At 41.7% G+C, this 27,259-nt stretch overlaps 1 protein-coding gene and 1 pseudogene across 9 annotated transcripts in view; one reads left to right on the forward strand and one right to left on the reverse strand.

Moving 5' to 3' along the window:
- Nucleotides 1–196: 196 nt before the first annotated feature.
- NSUN6 (NOP2/Sun RNA methyltransferase 6) overlaps nucleotides 197–27,259 on the reverse strand; it is a 97,637-nt gene continuing 70,574 nt past the window's right edge. For 5 of the 9 annotated variants that reach the window (XM_077154779.1, XM_077154783.1, XM_077154748.1 and 2 more), the window contains 4 exons: nucleotides 16,216–16,392; nucleotides 4,201–4,349; nucleotides 1,912–2,037; nucleotides 197–442 (listed from right to left, as the gene is read on the reverse strand). In XM_077154779.1, the coding sequence (XP_077010894.1) occupies nucleotides 230–442; nucleotides 1,912–2,037; nucleotides 4,201–4,349; nucleotides 16,216–16,392 (665 nt within the window). In that variant the 3' untranslated portion in view covers nucleotides 197–229. Of the gene's footprint in view, nucleotides 443–1,911; nucleotides 2,071–4,200; nucleotides 4,350–15,269; nucleotides 15,399–16,210; nucleotides 16,393–27,259 lie in introns of those variants that run through there. The other 4 variants (XM_077154769.1, XM_077154789.1, XM_077154794.1 and 1 more) reach the window with 4 other exon arrangements.
- Nucleotides 16,865–27,210, forward strand: LOC143679946 (aspartate aminotransferase, cytoplasmic-like; annotated as a pseudogene).

A 27,259-nucleotide genomic window follows, 5' to 3' on the forward strand; every position in this document is an offset into this window, starting at 1 on the left:
ATTTCATTCTAATTTTTCAAGTTAAAAATACATATTTTTTACATATCAAAACATAATATAAAAGCTCATTGTCCCCTGAAATTTCCTCTCTGTCTTCTGATCCTGGTGAAACCGCTGACAGCCAGCAACCAAGTCATCAGTCAGGGGGCCTGACAACACTCTGGTTTTAAAAAAAACAAAACAAAAACCACACAGCCAATGTTCAGAATTTTAATTTCTGGGGATCCATCTATGTGCTTTTGCATCTTACAAACTTTGCGATAAAAAAGCCTATACAGTCCTTATTTGCCAGTGCAATCATATCTTCCTCCTGGGCCCCTCGGAGAGCACCAGTGTCAACATTCTGGAGCAGCGCGGCAGAGGGGTCGAAGCGCTGCAGCTGCTGCAGCTGTTCCGGTGAGAGGCCGGCTCCCACCATGCCTTCTCCTCCAACCCGCGGCTCCTATTCAAAGAAGATGGAGAAATACTGGTGAACATCCCCATAATTAGTGAGTGTGCCTGGGTACAATTTAATTCAAAAGATAAACTGAGTTGCATCTAACGAATAGGTCTTCCAAACTAGAAAAATTCCACTTTATTACTGTGGCATGCACATGCTCTTTGTCCAGGTATTTCCAGGGAAAGCAGAGGTGTAGGACACCTGATGTTCCCACACCTTTCTCTAGTGCACTGATACTGCACAAGGCCTGAGCTTCACATTAGAAATACATGGATTAAAACTGCAGCTTGGCCACATTTTAGCTGTGTGGCCTCAAGCAAGTAACTTGACTTAATCTTGTTTCCTCATCTATACATTCAGTTCTGAGGCTTAAACTAGGAAGTGGTATAGAGTGGGCACTAAGCAAGTGGAACATTATCAATAACAGCAATAGATAAAACTGTTTTATCAGACTCCTTAAAACTGACAGAATTCCTTGGACAACTTCACCTAAAAGGCCTCTCTCTGACCCATGACAACTGGATGAGAAAATTTTTTTCATTCATTAGGAGGATAAATGTTAAGGCACATGAATTAAAGGCTGTATTGATTATTTACAGGAATACAGAATCATAAGGAATTGAGAGAATCTTCCAAACCAATATTGTTCAAGATTCATAATCCTAACTTAAGTCACCATTTCACAGGCAAATGTTTGTATCAATTAAGATATTCTCAGGCATATACCCAAGAAAACAGTCTACTGTCCTGTAGGAAAAAGATATTCTCTTTAAGGTATCTAAGTAAGAATATGTGGGGGTGTTTAATTTTGAGTCCTGAAGTTTTCTCTTCTGCAATGTAATTATGTGGATTTCTGGGTCTAGAAACCACCCCTGGATTGCTTTTTAATGTATGTATCAAATTACCTACTAGAATTGTGCATAGAAAAAACTTCAGTTTCCTGAAGTCAGGAAGTTAAGATGCTCAATGGATGTGAAGGAATTTAAGTCTCAAACATCATGGGCTGAAAAATCTAATCATAAGTATAACATTAATAAACATAAAGTTAGCAGTGCTAGATAAAAAGCAAGTATCCTTTTAAATGTTATACATTTTATGGAACAAACATAAAATGTGAGAATCCCGAACTACTTCTTTCCCCTTGGTGGGCCTTGTGACTCCTAAAATTTACTAAAAAGTCTGTTTGGGTTTTGCTGTGAGATGGAAAAAATGGTCGATGTTTTCTCTTTCAGGAAGCAAGGCTCTGAGAACCACGACCAGCAGGTGCAAGCAGAAAAACCGCAGCAGACCCAGGTGTGCCCCATGGCAGTGTAAGGCAGTAACAGTGTAAGGCAGTAACAAGGACGGAGACATGTGCGCACTCCATGCGGCAGCCAGCCGTGGTCCTGAGGCGCGTCCTTAGGCACTGCATGAGGTCTCTCTCCCTAGGCTGCCCTCTGCTGTTGCCAGTCAGATGGGTTTGCTGCTCTTACCTGGGGCTGCAGCTGTAGGTGAGGAAATGTCGCCAGGGCCCAGGCCACCTGTTCCTCGTTCTCAGCCAGCGTCACAGTGCAGGTGCTGTAGACCAGCACACCCCCCGGCTTCAGCAGCTGGGCCGCCTGAAGACAAGAAAGAAGTCACCTGTGGTCTGCCTGGGTGGAGAGAAAAGGAAGCACTGGGGTGGCAAGGGCCCCTTCTCTAATGAGAGTAAGTCAAAGCAATCCTTGGGACCCAGCCTAGACACCTGGAACTGCCACCATCCACATGGACCAATATGTCCAAGAGGTCATCAGTTTCACAGCTTCAGATGCCAATTTAAGCTGAAAATTTACAAATTTACACCTTTAGGCCTTACCTCTTTTCTAATCTACATAGTAAGGAGAGCTGTAGAAAAGGCAATGGACTATCAAAAAGGCATTTCAAATGTGACATGTCCGAAACCAAACTCCTGTCTTCCCTCTCAAACCTATCACACACCAGGAACCTTCTCAGTCTCCCAGTGGCAAAGCCTGTGGTTCTGCCTGCAGTGTACATCAAGGATTTGACCACTTCTCCCCACTTCCCTGGATCACTGCCAACAGTCTCTTGCTTAGTCTGGCTGCTGCCCTGAGGACAGATGTAGGAGGGAAGGGAGGAAGCAGGCAGAGAGCCTATAGGACTGTGCCCCTCCTCAGCCCCTCTGTTGTCACTGGGAGTCAGAGGCAACACCATCAAGCGCCCACACAGATCCAGGCCACCCACTGCCTTTTGGTCCTCACCCATTCTCCCCCTTGCTGGCTCTGCTCTCCCTGCCCTGGCCTCCTGGCTGTTCCTGGAGCATGCAAGGAAGGAGCTCATCTCGGGGGGCTCAGCTAGGGCAGCTCTACCCCTCCCCTCTGCACTGCCTGCTCCTCCTCAGGTGATATTTCAGCCTTGGCCTCCCCAAGCATCCTGTGTGCAACTACTCCAATGCCAGTGCTGCACCCACCCCATTTCTCTGTGGCTTGCCCGGGGGTCCACAGTGAATGATTTGTTTATGTTCTTTCCCAACTACAACAGTCGCCCACGAAGAAGGGCAGAGGCGGTTCTTCCTAGACCAGTATCAGAGGGACAACAGGTGCTCAGCACTACTGGTCAGAGCAATAAATGAGGTAAGAAGTAAGGGCTACACAAACATGAAATGGTCCTGGAGAACTAGTTTATCTTCCCAAACTCCCCAAAATACAGTACCTACTGCTTTCTTAACACGAGTGTGCTGATCAAAATTTAAACTTTGTTACTGTGGGCCAGCTACAGCCTGCAACATTCAGGTGCTTATTCTCAGTACAGCTCATAGCTACGGTGACATGGTCCTATGTGGAGGAAAAGCCCCCTCCTCCCCATTTCTCATGTGTCAGTGTGTGTGCCTCCAGTCTCTGCTGTGTGTGGGGATGCTTCTCAAACCCATACCCTTCAATCACTCTCTGACTGTCCATCTGCCTGTCTGGTACTAGAGGCCCTGCTGTGCCCTCTCTCTCACACAGACCATCTGTTTCACTGAGATCAGTGCATTCATTCCTAGCTGCCTTTTAACATTTTCTTTTTGCTATGATCTAAAAAGAACAAAAACCCAAGTCTCTTAAGACAGTACTCTAACTTTACCCTCAAATGTAAGTGGGTTTCAGAATGACTTTTCCTGCTGCTCTTTGAAGACTGCACAGAACAACTTAAATAGCCACTGCTAGTGCTACCATTGTGTGCGGAAGGAGATGCCAGGAGGGGTGGCTGGAAAGGTACTCAGAGGCAGCTCCAAAGACAACCCAGGACATTCTCTGTTGCTGCAGCCTATGTATTTATAGTGAGGCTGAGCAGAGATAAGAATTCATCTCCTACCAGATGCCGGCCATGCTCTGACAACCACTGCATCATCTTTGCCAGACTGAAAGAAATCTTTAAATGTTCTGAGCCTCTTCTAAAATGCCCTGGAGGCCAATTACATCGGCAAGACTTTGGTGGTTCTTCAGCATCACCCACGGGCCTTCCTAGGCCTTGTTTGTTACCTGAGGTGGCCCAGGAAGAAACAGAATCACCCTGTGAAAAAGGGAAATTTTATTCTATTTCCAATAACTATTTTTTGGCATCCTGGTGAGTTTTTTTTAAAGACAGAGCACAGTGTTTGAAATTCACTACTGTGGTCTGATATTTTAATGCATCAGTCAGTGCTAAAAGGAAAACTCCCTGTACTAGAAATTAGGTGTTCTTAGGCCTTTAAAACATCAAACCATTGGAGGTCAATTTCTTTACAGCAAAAGACTGTATCATACCACAGTCAAGAGCTTTCGCTGTAATGGCTGATACGATGTCACTTCCTTCAAGGTCCAGGTACAAGCCAGGTTTGGCCTCTGTCCCATCCCACTACAGGGAGCATCAAGAAGAATTCGATCAAAAGATGCAGGTAAGAACGGAGGTTCCCCTAGAAAGAGAATTATAAACATGTTTGCTATCTGTTCTATTGGTCTAAAATAGAAAATCCCAAGATAGAAGCAGTATATGGAAATTTAAAATCATAATCTGGAATAGAAAATCCAGAAAAATACTTCTGCCTTCACTTGGGCAGCTGCTGGTCTGGTTCTGATTTAAATGTGGTTATGACAGTTTCATGCAAACCCAGGCATTCCAGGAGTTGCCCCCGCTCCTGCTGACTCCTACTACAGACAGCCCCAGGAACCCAGCGGGTTCCAGTCAAACACTCCGGTCCTGCAGCCAGCCAAGGCTGTGCTCTACAACTAGCCAGCCCACCTGGATTCGATCACCCACCACACTTCATTTTTAGTCACTGCAATAACTTTCTTTACCCCAGTTTCAGATCTACGGAGCATCCCTAGAGAGAGTCCTGAAACTAAACCGTCTGCTTGTCTGGCCTGTCTGCACACAAGACGCTGCTGACTGCCGGTATTCAAGTGCATTTACTTCCCACGGCCCCACAGCAACGTTCCGAACTCTGCCCCTCCGTCCCTGCAGCTTCTCTGGACTACGGAGCTGTTAGGCACAAGCTCTTATCAACTTACCTCTTCTTCAGCAACAACCACCCTTCCATTCTTACCTACTGTCTCAGAAGAAATAGCCTTTCAAATTAAGCAAGTATTTTAAGATGTATGATATAAACTGATAAAATCCTCCAGAAAGACTATACCAATTCACAATTCATTATTACAAGAGTACTTGTTTTCTGAAAATCCTTATGCAGTCTATTTTATTGGCCATTTGTACTTTTTGTTTATATGGTCATGTTTTTTGTCTTTGCCCTTATTTTGCTGTTGCTTTTTCTTATTAACTGAAACGGTTCTTTCTATGTTACAGATGTTAATCTTTCCTCTATTAAATATTTTACAAATATTACCCAGTTTGTCCTCTGCCTTACATTTTTTTATATATAGATGTGTGTTTAAATATAACTGTTCCTTGTTGAATTCTACCTTTCCTTTCATGCTTTAAAATATTCCCCATTCTGAAATCAGATATTCACCTATGTCTGCTTCCACTTATTTTATGGGATTTACTCTTGACACTAAACAGTTTAGTCCATCTTGAACTTATTTTTGTTTATAGTCCTTTCACTGCTGTCTCCCAAATTTTTTTTTCTCAAAGCTGTTTATTGAGCTTTCCTCCAGGTTTGAAATGCTATTTTTATCATTACCAAATTCCTGGGTAAACCTGGACCTACACAAGGGCTTTTGCTATGTGGATGGGGCAGGACATCTGCCAGCTGTCTTCTTTGGAGACAGGGCAGTGGGAGACAGGAGGGGAGAGAAGAGCCCTCTTCTTCCTGCCTGTGGCTGTTCCTGTCATAGCTCTTCACCTTGGCAGCAGCAGGCTCCAGCTTTCTGCTCTGTATCAGTACGAGGTGGGCAGGAGCCCTCCTTAGCCGTGAGGTGCCCTGCCCTGAGTTCTGAGGAGGGGAGCGGCAGGGATGGCACCCCAGCCCTGGAGCTCTGGGCCCCAGCCTCAGGAGCTCCTCCCCTGAGCTCCGGGTCCTCCTCCCTGGTTCCTCCTGATTCTGCAATCACTGGCTCTAGGTTGCCTCAGTGATTACCTTCAGCTTTCTCTACTCTCTAAAATCTGTTGATTCCTAAGGCTGTTCACTAAATTGTCTCTGTATACCAAGAACATACACTAAGTTCTCTACCAGTATAAACTGATACGAAGTCTTCTCTGTTGAATACCTACGGAGTTCCTTTTGATATTGTTGCCAGGTGAATGAATTTCCCTCAACATTGCTCCCAACAACTTATCCATTCCTGAGAAAACAAAACCCAAAACTATGCATGGTTCTACAGCTATCTAAGAATAAGGATTAAATTCCCAAGATTAAAAGGCTCTTCACAATGTGGTCCCATCTACTTTTCTAGCCTCAGTTCTCAGTGCTCCCCTAATACATCAATGTTCCAGCAAAACAGGACTTATGTTCCCTAATACATCACGAACTCTCCTACTTCCAGGACTGTGAGTTCTCTTTAACTGAAATGCCCCGCCTGTTCACTGCCATTGGTCAAAATGCTTTCAAGGCCCAGTAAGTGTCACCCGCTCTCTGAAGTCTGTCTTGGTTATCCCTACGGGGAGTAATCATCCCCTGTGACTTCTCAGAGCACTAAACAGCTGCTACCTTACAACACAGTAATGTTCACCATGTACCTCTTACCATGCACTGAAAACTCGACAGTCAGGAGTTCGCAAGTCACAGACGAGAACAAGGTGCACCCCATGCAGTCCTGCCACCAATGAACGGAGAATGGGCTGGATTTCAGCCCCCAGCAGATATGAGCCAGGTGCCCTGGCACATGGTAGCCCGTGAAAGGGCAGCAAGGCCTCAGCAACACACGAACCATTTCCAGCAAGCACAATTTACATAGAAGGTACTGTATGTCTCAGAGTAGGAAAATGAAGAAATTCTTAAAAATATAGCAAACCTGTCATATCTCTAAATGATTCCCAAATGTACCTGGTCAAAGTGAAATTTCTCTTACTCAAAACTAGAAAGGCAGAGGATACACCTCTGAGAATGGTTTGTGGTGCAAGAATAGCCAGATGTCTTTTAATTCAAATCTTTTCCACAGTAATACCTGATTTTGCAACTCCACTGGGGGATTCCTAAAACCACATTATTTTGGGATGATATTAATATAGGAGCGATTTTATGTTACAAACAAATGAGATCAAGACAACTTCTGGAAAGGGTGGGAGGAGCACTGCAGGTCCTTTCTCCCAAGAAACAACCACAACTAGAGAAATCATTTTAAAAAACAACAGCCATTTAAAATCTCTGCAAATTATCCTAAGGGCATAAACAAATGAAGGACAACTTACTCAAGAAAATCTGTTACATGCCTGCAACAAGAATCTGTGGCATCTGAAACCCACATCCTCATCGTAGCTCAGAGTGACAGAAGACCTACCTCAGGTAGCGCAGCAAGAACACAAGCCTCCTTCTTTCCCTAGCTCCCTGCCAACATTTTTCATCCCACCTCCCCCAACCTGCGCCAAACCATGCTGCAGAGACTCTACTCCAAGCAAGAACAACTGAGAGGTCATACTCCAGTAGTATCAAGCTGTGTCTACTGGGGTTCCCATTAACCTTGCCCCAGCTCACTCACAGTTAAGAGGTTCCATGCTAGGAGGGGCCAATCGCACAGACCTGAGGCTGCCTCAGCCCAGCACCTGCCTGTGCAGAGAAAGCGTCATCCTAGAGAAACAGGCCGCTGCGCCTGCTCCCATCTCTGAAGGTTGTGCTCAAGGGAAGAAGGAGGCCAAAAGAACACAGAGTGCCAATGTTTTCTCCCAGGGGGCTGACTTTATTTGGAACAGCATATGGGGGAGTCAAGGATATAGGTGCTCTTGAATAGAGGCTGTGGTGATGAACAAGTAACAGGAGACGATACCTCCATGAGAGCAACAAACTAAAGTTTAATAGAGAGAGCCAAGGAAAGAGACAGCTAAGAAGAGTCATCCTGGATCAGAACAAACACTAAAGTCTGGGATCTAAGATTACCCATTCAAAAGGTCCTAAATTTAATTTAATCAGATGGTGGTGCAATTTATGCTGCAGGGCACTGGTGAAAACAACAGCATAATGAACTAGCAAACAGTGGAGGCTAACAGGCCTGTGTGGTTTAAAGAAAGGTCACCCCAGATGACTGTGCCCACAGCTGCACCCAGAGCAACACCAGAGGTCGGCACTGCCAGGGGAGACAGACTTAAGCAAAACCACAGCAGACAGCAGTAACAGCCATGACAAGCCCTGGGCAGAGGAGATGGGGAGTGGGCTGGGAATGGGGAGGTAAGGAGTAGTGTCCAGAGTTATTACAATATATGATCTAAAAGGCCTAGTTTTCATAAAAATTATGAACATATACAAAGAAAAAGGAAAATGTGACCCATTTACAGGAAAAAGCAGGCAACAAAAAGTAATGACCTTTGAAAGGGCCTAGATGTCAGACTTTGTATACAAAGACTGCTATTGTAAGTATGTTGAGAGAATTAAAGGAAACCATGCTTAAAGCAGTAAAGGTAGGTGTGTGACAATGCCTGATAAAATAGAGAATATCAATAAAGAAAGAAAAAATATTAAGGAAAAGGACCAAATGGAAATTCTGGAGTTGAACAGTAACTTAAAAAGTGAAAAGAGAGGCTTAAGAGTAGAGCTGCACTGGCAGAAAAAGAATCAGCAAACTTGGAGATAAACTGATAGAGAGATTATGTAATCTGAAGATCAGAGGGAAAAAAAGAATGACAAAAAATGAAGTCTCAGAGAAATGTAGGACCATTAAATACTTCAGGGGATTACGAGAGAGGAAAGGATGCAGAAAAACATTCGAATTCAAATAAATAGCTAAAAACTTCCCAAACTTATTGAAAACCATTAATCTACACATCTAAGAAGCTCAACAAACTCTAGGTAGGATAAACACAAAGTTCTACAGACACATAAAAGACAAAATTCTGAAAGACAAAAACAAACAGAAAATCTTGAAAGAAGCACGAAAACAATGGCTCAAAACATGCAAAGGAATGCAAATAAGATTAACCATTGACTTCTTACCAAACAGAATAGAGACCAGAGGAAATGGATGACACACTGAAAATTCAGGAAAAAAAAAATCCGTCAACCAAGAATGTTATATCCAGCAAAACAATCTTTCAGAAACGAAGGTGAAACAAAGATGTTCCAGGAAGAACAATCCCTGAGGGAAAACATTTCTGAAAGAATCTGCTGCTAAGAGACCCACATTATGAGAAATATTAAAAAGTAAGAAATATGTCAATAATTTGAATCTACATGAAAACACAACACTGTGGGGTAAAGGAAATTATGTTATTACAAAAGTCAGATTGGAACTGAAAGTAAAACTTCAGAAGTAAAGCTATTTCTACTAGCAGATGACATGATCTGGTCTATAGGAAATCCTAAAGAATCCACTAAAAAAAACTATCTGAACTAATGAATGAGTGCAGAAAGATTGTTGGATTAATATATAAAAATATATTAAGATACAAAAAATATCTACGATTAATATTAAAATATCAATTTTAGTTCTATAAACTAGCAATGAACAAATAAAAAATGAAATTAAAAAAATAATTCTATAACAGTGTAAACAGGAATAAATTGAATAAGGAAGTTCCAAACCCAAATCCTGAAAACATAAAACATGATTCAAAGAAATTAAAGAAACCTAAATAAAAGGAAAGATACCCCATGTTATGGATTGGAAGATGTAATATTCTTAACATGGTAATACTCCCAAATTTATCTAGAGATTCAAGAGAAGCCCTAGCAAAATACCAATTTCATTTTTTCAAAAAAGGGATAAACTGAACCTGAAATTACACGGAACGCAGAGGACTTGGGATGGCCAGAGCAAAGGCAGAAGACTCACAGTTCTTGATCACAAACTTTAGTCCAAATTCCAGTAATCAAAATGGGGTGTTACTGGCATGAAGATGGAAATATGAATCAATGGAATAGTACTGAGAGTTCAGAAATAATCCTTACACATTAACGGTCAACTGGTTTAAGCAATAGTGTGTAGATCACTCAATAAAGAAAGAATAGTCTTTTCAACAATGGTACAGTGAACTGGATATCCACACTCAAAAGAATGAAGAACCCTGTATTAGGGTTCACTAGAGAAAGAGAACAGCAGGAGATATCTGTAAATACAAAATTTATAAGTGTCTCACATAACAGTGGGGATACAGAGCCCAAGGTCTGTAGCGCAGGCCACGAGCTGGCACCTCCAACAAAAGTCCTCAACGAACTCATACGAGAGGCTGGCTGGGCAACCATGGGGATTTAAGAGTCCAAGGTCTGCAGGGCAGGCCACGAGCTCCAGTTCAAATCAAGGTCCTCAATAAACTCTCAGGAGAGGCTGGCTGGCTGAAGGAAGGTGTCTCTTCTGAGTCCTCCTTGAGAGCCTTCCAGTGATTACATTAAGCATCACTCATGGCAGAAGACACTCCCCTTGGTTGACTGCAAATGCAACCAGCTGTGGATGCCACTCACGTGGTCATGACCTAAGTTCATGAAATGTCCTTATAGCAACAGAAAGGCCAGCGCTTGCCTGACCAGACAATCAGGCACCACCACCTAGCCAAGTTGACACATGAAATAACCATGACAGTCCATCCCTTGTCAATTTGGCAACTATACACATCACCTTAAACCATATTTAATCTCTAAAGAGAAAACAAAACAGACACATTTTTTTTCCTCACCCTAACAATACTCAACTGTCCCATGTACAACAGGAAACACATTAAATCTCTCCAGAAAAGGGTGCAAGCCCTTGGGTAATAGTCACTCTTAGACTTCATATGTTACAACTTAAATAATACTATAACATGAACAAAACAGCATATGAGAAGGGGATAAAATAAAGAGGAAAACAAAGATACCTGATTTATGTATAAATACACAGATACTAATTACAAAGCAAGGAAGAAATATTCATACCAATACAGTCCTCGTTTCTGTAACTGATAGTGTGATCATACTTCATATCTATCACTCTGTAAACACTTCAGCTGGCCGTCATTCTCTGCCCAGTGGGGTGACCCAAACCTTCATTTCTGAAGTTCCAGGGCCATTGGTAGTTCTGCCTGGATTAGGTTACTGCAGTTTTCTATTGATTTTAATCACATGGCATGGTAGTACTAAGAAACGCCCTAGGCGCTTTCATATATTCCAGGAAAACTCTTCTTGACCGCCTAGTGTAGTTACAGTCCTATTTCCCCCATAGGGACAAAATAACCCCAGACAGTAAAGTAATCCCTTTCTTGGCTTGTTGATCCAGGGACATGAGCAGCCCAAAGTGACCAGGTGGCAGTCTTAGATTCCAGTTCAATGGAATCACCGTTGTTTCTCCTGGTGGAAGCACTCCCCCTTCTGGAACTAAAACCTGTAGACCAGGAGAGCTCAAGGCTGCTGGGACAGGAAGCAAAAATTTTCCTAGTAGATCACTAGAGGTAATAGTGAGTGGTGTCACTTCCATTTCCACCCACTGGTTCCTGGACCCACGGATCCTGGCTACAGGAGAAACAGCACCACACAGCGGACACTGATTCAGAGGATACACAGTCTCCTGGAGAGCATCACCCTAACCCTGCAAGAAATACCTAGTTGGCAAAGTAAATGAGTTTTCAAAAGGCCATTCGACCATTCTATCCATCCAGTTGCCTCTGGATGATGGGGAACATGGTAAAACCAGAGAATTCCATAAGCATGTGCCCATTCCAGCACTTCATTCGCTATGAAGTGGGTTCCTTGAGCAGAAGCCATGCTGTATGGAATCCCATGACGATAGATAAGGCATTCTGTAAGTCCATAGACAGCAGTTTCGGCAGAAGCACTGCATGCAGGAAAAGCAAACCCATACCCAGAGTATGTGTCTATTCAAGTTAGAACAAACTGCTGTCCCTTCCATGACAGAAGTGGTCCAATGAAACCAACCTGCCACCGTATAGCCAGCGATCACCTTAGGAAACAGTGCCGTGTCAGGGGCTGAGTGTGGGTCTCTACTGCTGGGCACTCAGCAGTTGCTGTAACCAGGTCAGCTTTGGTGAGTGGAAGTCCCTGTTGCTGAGCCGATGCATAACCTCCATCCCTACCACCATGACCACTTTGTTCATAAGCCCATTGGGTAGTGACAGGGGTTGTTGAGAAAGAGGCTGACTGGTATCCACAGAATGGATCTTCTCCATTTGATTATTAAAAGCTTCCTCTATTGAAGTCACCCTTGGGTACACATTCACAGGGACACAAAGCTCTTCATGTTTTTAGCCTACTCAAAAAGGTCTATCCACATACTTCTTTCCCAGAACTCTTTGTCACCAATTTTCCAATCATACTCTTTACAAGTCCCTGATTATCCAGCCAAACCAACAGCAACAGCCCATGAGTCAGTATACAAACACACCTCCAGGCAGTTGTTCTTCCAATCAAAATGAACAACAAGGTGCACTGCACGAAGTTCTGCCCACTGAGAGGATTTCCCCTCACCACTGTCCTTCAGAGACATTCCAGAAAGGGATCCTGGTGCTGTAGCTGCCCACTTTCAGGTAGTATCTATACATACTGTAGAACCATCTGTAAACCAGGCCCGAGTTTTCTCTTTCTCGGTCAATTCGCTGTAAGGAACTCCCCAAGAGACCACAGCTCTGGTCTGGGAAGGAGAAGGTAATACGGCAGCAGTGCAAACCACGGGTATTTGGGCCACATCCTCACGTAGCTTGCTTGTGACTTCAGGACCTGCTCTGGCCCTGTTTCGTATTTACCACTTCCATTTTATGACGGAGTGCTGTTGCGCACGCCCAACTTTATAGCTTGGTAGGTCAAACAACACCCAGCTCCTGATAGGCAACTAAGGTCTCATGGTAACCTGGTGTCCTATAGTCCAGCGTTCAGTCTCTACAAAGGCCCAGTAGCAGGCCAAAAGCTGTCTCTCAAAAGAAGAGTAGTTATCTGCAGCAGACGGTAAGGCTTTGTTTGTTTCCAAATCCTAAGGGTCTGCATTATGATTCTCTTATATGGACCTGCCAAAGGCTCCAAACAGCATCTCTATTTGCCACTGACACTTCCAGCACTGTTGGATCTGCTGGATCACATGGTCCAAGTTGCAGAACAGCTTGTACAGTAACCTGGACCTGTTTCAGAGACTCCCCTTGTTTAGGTCCCCACTCAAAATCAGCTGCTTCTCTGGTCACTCGATAAATGGGCCATATTAGCACATCCAAATGAGGAATATATTGTCCCCCAAATCCAAAGAGACCAACTAGGTATTGTGCCTCTTTTTTGGTCATAAGAGGGGCCAGATGCAGCAACTTACCCTTCACCTTAGAAGGGGTATCTCAACATGCCCCACACTACTGGACACCTAGAAATTTCACTGAGGTGGAAGACCCCTATAGTTTTGTTGGATTTATCTCCCATCTTCTGACATGCAAATGCCTTACCAATAAGCCTAGAGTAGTTGCTATTTCTTGATCAATAGGTCTAATCTACATGATATCATCAATATAATGGATCAGCGTGATATCTTGTGGGAGGGAGAAATGATTAAGGTCCCTGCAGACAAGATTATGACATAGGGCTGGAGAGTTGATATACCCATGAGGTAGGACAGTGAAAGTATACTGATGACCTTGCCAGCTGAAAGCAAACTGTTTCTGGTGGTCCTACTAACAGCCAATGAGAAAATAGCTGCATACCAGTTATCAGGGGATGTACTGATTTGCTCAAGCAATGATACCACATCTGAAACAGCAGCTGCAATCAGAGTCACCACCCGGTTGAATTTATGATAATCCACTGTCATCCTTCAAGACCATCTGTTTTCTGCACAGGCCAAATAGGAGAGCAAAATGGAGATGTGGTGGGAATCTACACCCCTTCATCTTTCAAGTCCTTAAGAGTGGCACTAATTTCTGCAATCCCTCCAGGAATCCAATACTGCTTCTGATTTACTATTTTTCTAGGTAGGGACAGTTCCAGTGGGTTCCACTTAGCCTTTCCTACCATATTAGCCCTCACTCCACAGATTAGAGACCCAATGTGGGGATTCTGCCAGTTGCTCAGTATATCTACTCCAATTATACATCCTAGAACTGGGGAAATAATTACAGAATGGGTCCTGTGGGCTCCTGGACCCACTGTGAGACAGACCTGAGCTAAAACTCCATTGATCACTTGACGTCCAAAAGCCCCCACTCTGACTGGTGGACCAAAGGGGCGTCTTAGGTTCCCTGGAATTAATGTCACTACTGAACCAGTGTCTAATAATCCCCTTAATATCTGATCATTTCTTTTTCTCCAATGCACAGTTATCCTGGTAAAAGACTGTCGGTCTCCTTGGGGAAGGCTTGGGGAAATATTAACAGTATAAACTTCTGGCATTATAACAGGGTCCTCCCCCAAAGGGACCTGGACACCCCTCATTCAAGGGGCTCTGGGTCTGTAAACTGTCTCAAGTCTAGAAATTTAATTATTGGGGGCTGTGACTCTTTGTTTTTTTAATTCAAGTTAGACTTCTGTTCACTTGACCTAGAACTCTTTAGCTTATATAGCTCAAACAAGCATTAAGTAGGCTGCCCATCTATTGTACTTCTAGGTACCCCATGATCTACTAGCCAACAGCACAAGTCTCTGTGAGTCAGACTACTGTGACTCCTGCTTTGAGTGGGCTGTCCATTATGATAGCCATGTCCACCTTGTCTTTGGTGATGAAGTGCTGCTTACCTGGCTTCTGCCAACTCGGGATCAGGTCATCCCATTGTTTTTAAGGATTCCAGCTCAGTAACAGCAGCTTCTACAGTAATATCTGATCTACAGAGAAGGGTGACTAGAGCTCTACAGGAATGACGGAGATAGCCTCACAAATGTATTTCTCATTGTTCTGGTAAAGATGCATTCTCCAGACATTCCTGGGGTGTATGAGCAGGCCTTCCTTGATATATCCACTCTAGCACTCCAAGCTCTCAGAGCCTCTGGATCCCCTCATCTACATTATACCAGGGCAATTCTGGCATTTCAACCTCAGGTAATGTGGGCCACCTTTTGATCCATGTTTCAGCCACCCATCCAAACAAACTGTCAATACCTTTTCTAACCCCTCAAGCTACAACATTGCATACAGAATCTCTGCTTAGATTCTGAGTCAGATTTTCAGCCCATCAATAAATTCAGCCTGATTCAGCTTTATATTCCTCCCACCATTATCTCACACCCTTAAAATCCATTGCTACACATATTCCCCTGATTACTGTCTATATAAATTGGAAAACTCATGCAGTTCTTTTGAAGTATAGTGTATCTGCTCATGGATAACACTTTGTACCTCACCTTTTGGGGCCTATTGGACTTTAGTAGTTACAGGTCTGGAAGAAATGAGGGGTTGTGGGGCTGGATCATGAAAAGATTTAGAAGTATCTTCCAAACCAACTGCTTCAGGGCATTCTTTTGCAGTTTCATCTGGTGAGAAACGATTAATCACTGTTAAATATCCTCAGGTGGAGGCTGGGTAGCCAACTCCTCAAGGCAGGCTGGAGATGGGGTGGCTATGTCTTGAGGGCAAACTACTGAGGGTTATCTAAGTAAGACTCGGCAAGATCTAGGGTTTCTACCTCTCCACAACCATCATTATCAATTCATATGTTGCCATCCCATTTTTCAGGGTCCCACTCCTTTCCAATCAATGCCTTCACTTTAATGGCAGACACCACGCAAGGCTGAAATTTCAGTTTACATCGTGAAGTTGCTACCCTGACAATGAGATTCTGAGTCAGATTTTCAGAGATCTCAAGTCTGCAGCTGCAAGAAAGATTTTCCTTTAGGGCAGAACTTTAACATCTGTCACATGGTGCTTAAGCTTCTCATTTGAAGCCTTCAGCTCATCCCTTTACCTCATCCGATGTATACAGTGTATCTAACAACAACCAGTCAATACTGCTGCACCTCCCTAATTTCACAAAACCCTGTTAAGGGTGTTAAAAACATTATCCCCCAGAGGCTGGTTTCCTATAAGCAGAATACAATGGTGATATTTTGACTACCTCTTTTGCCAGCTCACCCCATGGATCGGCAGTGTCATTCTGATTACTGGAAACAGAGTCTTTAGTGCTTTGAGTCCAGTCAGAGTAGATAGCCAATTGTAAAAACCTATTTTTAAAATCCTGTTTCTTAAGAACCACTTCTCAGTATCAAGCTGTATTAGCTAGGGTTCTCTAGAGAAACAGAATCAGCAGGAGATATCTGTAAACATAAAATTTATAAAAGTGTCTCACGTAACTGTGCAGATGTAGACTGCAAGGTCTGTAGACTCTGAGGAGAAGCTGGCTGGGCAACCATAGGATGTAAGAGTCCAAGATCTGTAGGGCATGTTGTAAGTTCCAGTTCCAAACAGGAGAGGGTGGCTGGCTGGAGCAGGAAGAGGGATTGTCTTTTCTGGGTCCTCCTGGAAAGCCTTCTGGTGATTAGATAAGTATCGCTCATTTCAGATGCTGCCAACGTGGTCATGACTTAAATGCATGAAATGTCCTCATAGCAACAGACAGGCCAGCACTTGTCCGATCAGACAACCGGGCACCACTACCTACCCAAGTTGAACCATAAACCTAACCATGATACACCCTCTTTCTCAAACCATACACATACACAAAAAACTCAAAATGGGTCTCAGACTAAGATGTAAGGGAGCTAGATGTAAGGGCTAAACTATAAAATTCTTATTAGAAGATGCCAAAATGCTCAAGCAACAAAAGAAAAAACAGAAAAATTGAACTGCATCAAAATTTAAAAATCTGTGACAAAAATACCAGCAATAAAGTGAGTGGACAACCCAGGGAACAGGATAAAATATTTGCAAATTATACATATGATAAATGTTCTAGCCTTGCACAACCCCAAGACCAAAGAACACAGCAGGCAAAATACTACCCATGGCGACCGTTTGGGAAATGAAAGTCAGCACTCCACATGAAACCAAAAAGGAAGGAGGAGTGCCAAGGGGGGTGGCTTATACAGAGTCCCCAAAATTTGGTTACAGAGGGATTTAGAAGACTCCTGAGATTTGGTTCAGTGATTAGGGGAGAGAATTTTTACATTCTTTGAACTTTAATGTCTGTGCTGCTCATGGAGGTGGCTTTGTACAGCGACTTGCGTTCAAAATAGAGGAGGGGGTGGGGCAATTAGGGACATGTATCTAGAATATATAATGAGATCTTACAATTTTTTCAAAAACAAAGATAACTGTGTGGGTTTGAAAGGATTCTGTACCCTAGAAAAGCCATGTCTTAATCCTGATCCAATTGTGTGGGTTGGAATCTTTGATTAGATTATCTCCATAGAGATGTGTCATGTCCAATTGTGGGTATTCCATTTGATTAGCTGGAGATGTGACTCCATCCATTCCACGTGGGTCTTCATTAGCTTACTGAATCCTTTAAAAGAGGAAAACATTTTGGAGAGTGCTCAGAGTAGACAGAGCCTACAGAAACAAGATAAATGAAAGAAACCTCAGAGCTGAGGGAAAGTTCACAGCAGAGGTGACACAGATGCGGACACATGGAGAACAGAGACTCAGATGTTCAGAGATTCTTGGAGCCCAGCAGCCGTTGCCATGAGGTGTTAAGCAAGCCTGAACCTGGAGAGAGGCAAGGGAAACCAAGAAATGAAAGCCAGCCCTGGACAAGAAAAGTGAGAAACTTCCACAGGAACAGAGGATGAGAGCAACAGAGGCCAGGATCAAAGGAACGGGATGCCTTCCCAGCTGACAGAGGATGCAAATGCATCAGCCTTCCTTGAAGTAGTGTTTCTCTTTCATTTGATGCCTTAGTTTGGACATTTTATACACTTAGAACTATAAACTTGTAACTTACTAAATTCCCCTTTTTAAACGATGTTCCAGTTCTGGTATATCACATGCATGCAACTTGCAAACTAACACAATGATCCACTTAAAAATGGGCAAAGATTCTGAATCTATGAGAAGATAAAACATGGCCCATAAATAGATGACAAGTTGCTCAATACAATTAGACAACAGGGAAATGCAAATCAAACTTCTTCACACTCACAAATATAGTTTTAATTAGAAAGACTGATAATAACAAGTTCAGCAAAGGCGTGATGAAATTGGCACACACACACCACTGGTGGGAATGCAAAAGGATGCAGCTCTTTTGTTAAACAGTCTGGCAGTTCCTAAAAGGCTAAAAGTAGAATTACCATATGACCTAGCAAATCTGTTCCAGGTATATACTCAAAAGAAATGAAACACATCCACCCAAAAACTTCTACATGAACATGCATACGAACATTATTCACGCTATTAAAAAACTGGAAACAACCTAAATGTCCACCAGCTGATGAACTGATACATAATATGTGGTGTAGCCATATGATTCAATATCATCTTATTATAAAAAAGGAAATATTGATACATGCTACAACATAGATGAACCTTAAAGGCATTGTATTAAGTGAAAAAAGCCAATCTCAAAAGACAACATATTCTATAATTCCCTTTACATGAATGTCCAGCATCAGAAAATCTATACAGACAGAAATCAGATTGACTGCCCAGGGCTGAAGGGTAGGAATTTGGAGTAATGAGGAGCTGATTGCAGATGGGTGTGGGATTTCTTTTCAGGGTGATGAAAATGATCTAAAATTAAATTGTAGTGTATGTGAAGTATATATGAATAAAGCCGTTTAAAAATAAATGACGGGCGGGCAATGGTGGCTCAGTGGCAGTTCTCGCCTGCCATGCTGGAGACCCAGGTTTGTTTTCCTGTGCCCGCCCATGTTAAAAAAATAAATGATATCAGAATATTAAAGATATAATTAAAATCTCATTTAAAAATATTTACTATTCATTATATGAGGATGAACTACCTTTAACAAGTAATCCAAGTTGATATACTTTAAAATAAGATAAGAGTAATTTTTCAAAAAATGTCTAATACAATAAACCACATTTCCCTTCGCACCAAAAATGAAAAAATGTAATCAAGAATTGATGTTTTTTGGGGGGTGCAAGGGTGGTTCAAGTGGCAGAATTCTTGCCGGCCATGCAGGAGACCCAGGTTCGATTCCTGGTAAATGTACTTCCCCCAAAAAACCAAACAAGCAAGCAAAGCAATCAAACAAAAAACAAACAAAAAATTAAACAAAATGTGCTGCAATAATGGGATACTCACATGGAAAAATAATGAAATGTGACCCCACCATATAGCATACAAAAAAATAAAAAGAATAAAAAGAACTGATTTTAATCCCAAGATAACCAGAAGGATAATACGTGTAAAATACATCCAGAGGTACTCGATATGGTACAACACAAAAAAAATAAAATATAAAAGTAAGCATTAACAGAAGAACTGAGGGACAGAAAAGGTATAATACTTACAAAGACAAGGCAAATGGCAGAAGAACATTCTGCAGTAGCAGTAGTGAATTTAAATGTATTTAAAAAAAAATTGGTTAAATTCTCCAGTCACAGAGCAGAGATCAGCAGAATGGCTAAAAAAGCAGGACCCAACTATATGCTGTCTGCAAGAGACTCACCTTAAATTCAAAGGCATAGGTAGGCTGAAAGCAAAAGAATGAAAAAGATGAACCATGCAAGCAGTAACCAAAAGTGAACTGGGGATGCTATGATAATATCAGACAAAATAGAGCTTAAGTAAAAAATTGTTAAAAACGACAAAGACAACCATTATATTCTCATAAAGGGGTCACTCAACAAGAGGTCCTAATAATTATAAATATCTGAAGGGAGAAATTAACAGATCTACATTAATAGTAGGAAATATAAATATACTACTTTCAATGATGTTTAGAACATAAGACAGATGATCAGTAAAGGAATACAAGATTTGAACAATACTCCAAACCAACTAGACCTGAAAGACATATACAGAACATTTCATCCAACAACAAAATGCACATTCTTCTTGAGTGCACATGGATCATTCTCCAGGATAGACGAAATCTTAAGACACAAAGCAAGTAGCAAATTGAAAAATACTGAAACTACACAATGTATCTTCTCCAACTACAACAGAATGAAGCTAGAACGCAGTAACAGACTGAAAAACAGAAAACTTGCAATTATGTTGAAATTACGTGATGTACTCATAAACAGTGAGTGATGTACTCACAAAAAATTTCTACATTTCATAAACAACCAATACATTAAAGAAGAAATCACAAGGAAAATTAGGAAATCTCTTGAGGTGAGTGAAAATGAAAACACAACATACCAAACTTAGGGATACAGTGAAGGCAGTGTTGAGAGGAAAGTTTATAGCTTTTTAAATGATTTCAATAAAAAAGAAGAAAGATTTGAAATCAGAGACCTAACCTCAAAAATAAAAGAACTAGAAAAACAAGAGCAAGCTAAACGAAAGCAGAAAGAAGGTTATAACGACTACAACAGAGTAAATGAAATAGACTGACAAAGAGAAAAGAGAGGGCAGAACTAAAATCAGAAATGAAAATGGAACATTAATATAGACCCCAAAGAAACAAAAAAGGTCTATAAGAGGATACTGTGAATAACTACAAAACAACAAATTATATAATTTGATGGTATTATATTTAGATAATAATTAGAATGGACAAATTCCTAGAAACACAAAAATACCTACACTGACAAAAGAAGAAATAGAAGACTGCAATAAACAAAATATCAGTAAAGAGAAATAATCACTAATCAAAAACCTTCCAAGAGAAGCCCAGGACCAGACAGCTTCACAGGGGAATTCTACCAAACAATTCAAGAAGAATGAACACCAATACAGCCCAGATTATTCCAAAAACTTGAAGAAAGATGAACAAGTCCTACTTTATTCTATGAGGTAAAAATCACCCTCATATCAAAGCCAGATAAAGATACCACAGGAAAAGAAAACAACAGCTCAATATTGCTTATGAATACAGATACAAAAATCCTTAACCAAATACTAGGAAACCAAATCTAACAGCATATTAAAAGAATTATACACCACAATCAAGTGAGATTTATTCCAGTTATGCAAGGGTAGTTCCACATTAAGAAAATCTATTAATGTAACATATTATACCACACCAAGAGAAAGAAGGAAACAAACCACATGATCATCTCAATAGAGAAAAGGCATCTGAGAAAATCTAACACACCTTCTTGTTAAAAACACTAAGAAAAGTAGAAACAGAAGAAACCTTCTATTAACACCTTATAGGAAAAGCCCACAGCTAATATCATATTCAATGGTTAAAGACTTTTAAAAAGCTTTCCCTTTGGGCTTCCGGGTCAAGATGGTGGCTTAACAATGTGCGCATTTTAGTTCGTCCTCCAGAACAACGACTCAATAACCAGAAACAGTACAGAACAGTTCCTGGGGCCACGTCAGCGACCAGACACACAGCGTACCCCAGTCTGGACCAGCTGCGAGGACCCCCCAGAACCGTGAGTTCCCAAACCTGCAGCGGCCAGCGCCCCTCCCCCACAGGCCACTTCCCAGAGGGGAAAGGAAGGGACTTTACCAGCAGCAGGGACTGGGCACAATCAATTGCCAATTGTGGAACTAATTGACAAATTCTGACTACTAAAAATAGGCCCCCAGCTTAGGTGAACCTGATCAAAACGGAGGTTGCTCATTTTTGCCCCGGCGCCAAGGGGGCAGGACTGACAGAAAAAGGGGGAAAAAAAGGAGGAAATAGAGGTTTTTGTGGCTGTGTATCTACAAAGGCTTGACTGCCTCTAGATACAGTGGCAGGACTTTTTAGGCTGCAACTGCCCCAGGCATAGGTAGAAGTGAGTTCTTTTGGGGGCTTGTCTGGAGCCTGTGCCTTCCCCAGGGGAGGGGTGAAGCCCCACCCAGGTGGAATCCCTCCATCAAGGAATTCAGACACCAGGGCTTGGTAATTTGAAGCCATTAAAACCAGCCTACAACCTCTCCTCTGTCTCCACCACGCCCCCAGCAGGGAGAGTCTGCCAAAATCAAAGGTACCGCATCGTCTTATGCTGGTGGGACCTGCAGTCACACAAGCGTCACGTACTGGGCAGGATAAGAAAAAGAGAGTCCAGAGACTTCACAGGGAAAACCGACGCAGGTGACTCTTTCCTCCTGATAGGAGGCCAGTTTGGTCTGGGAAAATCTGGCTGGGGTCTATAATATCTAAGTAGACCCTCCTAAGTGTGTGCGGGGGAAAAAGTACCACACAATCAGGGCAAGAAACAAGAAAACAAGAACTGAAAAATTCTCCTCTGTTAAACATAACTTAAGCTAAAGGTCCAGATAAAGCTAAACGGAATGTCAAAGAACAGATAGACAACAAATTCATCCAGCAAGACAACCCGAGATAAAAGAAGTGAAAGCAATATCCAGAATATACTTATTAAGGTAATTAAATGCCTAAACACCAGCAAAAAATAACAAATCACACTAGGAAATTTGAAGATATGGCCCAATCAAAGGAACAAACCAACAATTCAAATGACATACAGGAGCTGAAACAATTAATTCAGAATGTACGAACAGACATGGAAAACCTCATCAAAAACCAAATCAATGAATTGAGGGAGGATATAAAGAAGGCAAGGAAAGAACAAAAAGAAGAAACTGAAAGTCTGAAAAAACAAATCACAGAACTTATGGGAATGAAAGACACAGTAGAAGAGATGAAAAAAACAATGGAAAACTACAATGGTAGATTTCAACAGACAGAACATAGGACTTCTGAACTGGAGGAGAGAACATCTAAAATCCGACAAGAAACAGAAACTATAGGAAAAAAAATGGAAAAATATGAGCAGGGACTCAGGGAATTGAAAGACAATATGAAGCGCACGAATATACGTGTTGTGGGTGTCCCAAAAAGAGAAGAGAAGGGAAAAGGAGGAGAAAAACTAATGGAGGAAATTATCACTGAAAATTTCCCAAATCTTATGAAAGACTTAAAATTACAGATCCAAGAAGTGCAGCGTACCCCAAAGAGAACAGATCCAAATAGACATACTCCAAGACATTTAATAATCAGAATGTCAGAGGTCAAAGAGAAAGAGAGGATCTTGAAAGCAGCAAGAGAAAAGCAATCCATCACATACAAGGGAAGTCCAATAAGACTATGCACAGATCTCTCAGCAGAAACCATGGAGGCGAGAAGACAGTGGGATAATATATTTAAATTATTAAAAGAGAAAAACTGCCAACCAAGAATTCTATATCCAGCAAAACTGTCCTTCAAAAATGAGCGAGAAATTAAAACATTTTCAGACAAAAAATCACTGAAAGAATGTGTGACCAAGAGACCAGCTCTGCAAGAAATACTAAAGGGAACACTAGAGACAGATATGAAGACAGAGAGAGAGGTGTGGAGAAGAGTGTAGAAAGGACGACGATGAGTAAAGGTAAAAAGAAGGAAAATTAGATATGACATACAAAATCCAGAAGGCAAAATAGTAGAAGAAAGTACTACCCATGCAGTAAGAACACTGAATGTTAATGGATTAAACTCTCCAATCAAAAGACATAGTCTGGCACAATGGATTAAAAAACAGGACCCATCTATATGCTGTCTCTACTCAAAGGACACGAGGCCAAGGACACAAATGGACATTTACACACCAATGTTTATAGCAGCATTATGACCAATTACCAAGAGATGGAAACAGCCAAAATGTCCATCAACAGACAGCTGGCTAAACAAACTGTGACACTTACATAAGATGGAATACTATGCAGCTGTAAGACAGAATAAAGTTATGAAGTATGTAACAGCATGAATGTAACAACATTCATGTATGTAACAACAAGTATGTAACAACAAAAGGACAAATACTGTATGGTCTCACTGACATGAACTGACATTAGTGAATAAACTTGGAATATGTCGTTGGTAACAGAGACCATCAGGAGATAGAAATAGGGTAAGATATTGGGTAATTGGAGCTGAAGGGACACAGATTGTACAACAGGACTGAATATAAAAACTCAGAAATGGACAGCACAATATTACCTAACTGTAACACAACCATGTTAAAACACTGAATGAAGCTGCATATAAGAATGATAGAGGGAGGAGGGCTGGGGAATAAATGAAATCACAAAGAAAGATAGACGATAAAGAGTGAGATGGTGTAATCTAGGAATGTCTAGAGTGTATAATGATAGTGACTAAATGCACAAATTTAAAAACTGTTTTTGCATGAGGAAGAACAAAAGAATGTCATTACTGCAGTGTGATAAAAATAGATGATTCTTAATATTTTAAAATTTCAACTAATATGTAAGAGTAAAGCAAAAAATGTTTATTTGGTACAAATCTATACTTTGACTAGTGCATCTCCTAATATAACTTATGTAGATAGTTGATTGAACACCTTAAGTACATGTAACTTTGTATAGGACATGAGATTTTGTTGGTTTGTCCAGGTGATGCCCTGATGAATCCCAGAGTGATTTGATCAGTGAGTGGAACAGTATTTGCAAAGTCCCCTTCGGGGAATGGTGAGAATGGGGGAAAACTCAACTTCCCCAAGTTGAATTCTTGATATTCTCACAAGCAGTGTGAACAACCAAAGCTATAGGCTGAGCCCCCAGTCTTGGGGTTTGTTCACATGAAACTTAATCCCACAGGGGATAGGTCAAGCCTACTTAAAATTAAGCCTAAGAGTCACCCCCAAGAGAACCTCTTTTGTTGCTCAGATGTGGCCTCTCTCTTCAGCCAACACAGCAAGCAGACTCACCACAACTTCCCCTGTCTACGTGGGACATGATTACCAGGGGTGTGGATCTTCCTGGCAGCATGGGACAGAAATTCCAGAATGAGCTGAGATTCAGCATCAAGGGATTGAGAAAAACTCTAGAATGAGCTGAGACCCAGCATCAAGGGACGGAGAAAACCTTCTCAACCAAAAGGGGGGGAAGAGGGAAATGAGACAAAGTGACAATGGCTGAGAGATTCCAAACAGAGTCGAGAGGTTATCCCGGAGATTATTCTTATGTATTAAGTAGATATCACCTTGTTATCCAAGATGTAATGGAGAGGCTGGAGGGAACTGTCTGAAAATGTAGAGCTGTGTTCCAGTAGCCATGTTTCTTGATAATGATTGTATAATGATATAGCTTTCACAATGTGACTGTGGGATTGTGAAAACCTTGTGTCTGATGCTCCTTTTATCTATCTTGTCAACAGATGAGAGGAACATATGGAATAAAAATAAATAATGGGGGAACAAATGTAAAAGAGATTTAGTTTGAAATGCTAGTGATCAATGAAAGGGATAAGTAAGGGGTATGGCCTGTAAAAATTTTTTTTTTCTGTTTGTTATATTTTTCTATTGTCTTTTTATTTCTTTTTCTGAATTGACGCTAATGTTCTGGGAAATGATCATGATGATGAATATGCAACTAGGTGATGATATTGTGAATTGCTGAGTGTATGTGTTGGGAATGTTTGTGTTTCTTGTAATTTTTTTTAATTAATAAAAAATTTTAAAAAAAAAACCTTTCCTTCTAAGATCAGGAACAAGGCAAGTATGTCAATGTCACCACTGTTACTGAAAATTGCAGTGGAAGTTCTAGCAAGAGCAATTAGGCAAGAAAAATAAATAAAAGGTATCCAGAATGGAAAGGAAGAATTAAAATTTTCCCTATTTGCAGATGACAGGATTCTATATACAGAAAATCTTGAAAACTCTATAACAAAGTTCCTAGAGCCAATAAATTAATTCAGCAAAGTGGTAGGGTAGAAGATCAACACCCCAAAATCAGTAGTGTTCACGGATTGGGACACTAAACATTGTTAAGACGTCAGTTTTTTCCAAAGTGGTTTACATATTCAACGCGATCACAATTAAAATTCAGAGAACCTTCTTTGCAGAAATGGAAAAACCAATCATTAAATTTATATGGAAGGGTAAGTGGCCCCAAACAGCAAAAGCCATCTTGAAAAAGAAAACTGAAGCTGGAGGACTCACACTTCCTGATCTTAAAACTTATTACATCAGCAGCCCAGAACATCTCAGCTCAACACTCAGAGCCAGCTCAGGCCCAGACCTTTGGAGGTGCAAAAAGGAATTACCCTGGGGAAAACCGTTTAAACCCAGAAGCCGGGAAGGAAGGCCAGCTGATGTCGCTGCACACCTTCCCATTTGACAGAGAAAGCCAGAAGAAAGCCAACTGCCTTTCCTCCAAAGGACTCTTACTGCACACATGATTGCCAGCCCTGGGTTTTGCCAGTGGTGAGGAAGGTGGAAGAGAAGATTGATATGATAGTAGCTTCAACCACGAGTACCTGCGGAATGTGGGCCTCCCTGAATACCAAACCTGTGCTTCTCGCCTGGCTCTTGGGGATAACAGCCCTGCTCACAAGGAGAAGCAGGTAGGTGCTGTGCAGTCCTTGGGGGAAACAGGGGCACTTCAAGTTGGAAATCAGTTCTTAGCCCAATGGTACAATGGAACAAACAAAAGGGCACACTTGTCTACATATCCTCGCCAACCTGGCAGAATCATAATGGTGTATTTTCTGCTGGTGGCTTTAAAGACATTCAGACCTATCATTACTGTGATGCAGAGAAGAGAAAACTTGACCTCCAGGGTCTCCTTGATGATCTGGAAAATGCTCCTGAGTTCTCCATCTTTATCCTCCATGCCTGTGAACACAACCCAACAGGGGCCAACCCAACTCCAAAGCAGTGGAAGCAAATCGCCTCTGCCATGAAGTGCTGGTTTCTGTTTCCCTTCTTTGACTAACCTATCAGGGCTTCGCATCTGGAAGCCTAGAGAAAGATGCCTGAGGCATTTGCTATTTTGCATCTGAAGGCTTTGAGCTATTTATGTGCAGCCCTTCTCCAAAAACTTCAGGCTCTCCAGTGAGCAAGTGGGGAATGTGACTGGTCGGAAAAGAATCTGATGGCATCCTTTCCCAGTTGGGGAAGACTGTGTGAATTATCTGGTCCAATCTTCCTACTCAGGAAGCTCGGATCATGGCATGTACCTTTTCTAACCCTGCGTCCTTTAAGGAATGGACAGATAATGTGAGGACAATGGCTGGCTAGATTCTGACCGTGAGGTCTGAACTGAGGGCATGTTTAGAAGCCCTCCAGATACCTGGAACCTGTAATCATATCAATGACAAAACTGGAATGTCCTATTACACTGGGTTAAACCTTAAGCAGGTTAAATGTCTGGTCAATCAAAAAGAGATCTAATCTGCTGCCATGTGTGGCCTAACCACCAAAAATCTAGCTCATGTGGCCAACTCCATCCATGAAGCAATCACTAAAACCCAGTGAAGAAACATTCTCCAAACCAGCACCACCAAACTGGTTCTACATCACGTGT

The sequence above is a fragment of the Tamandua tetradactyla genome, chromosome 1 (genome assembly GCF_023851605.1).
Source record: "Tamandua tetradactyla isolate mTamTet1 chromosome 1, mTamTet1.pri, whole genome shotgun sequence".
Taxonomy (NCBI): Eukaryota; Metazoa; Chordata; class Mammalia; order Pilosa; family Myrmecophagidae; genus Tamandua; species Tamandua tetradactyla.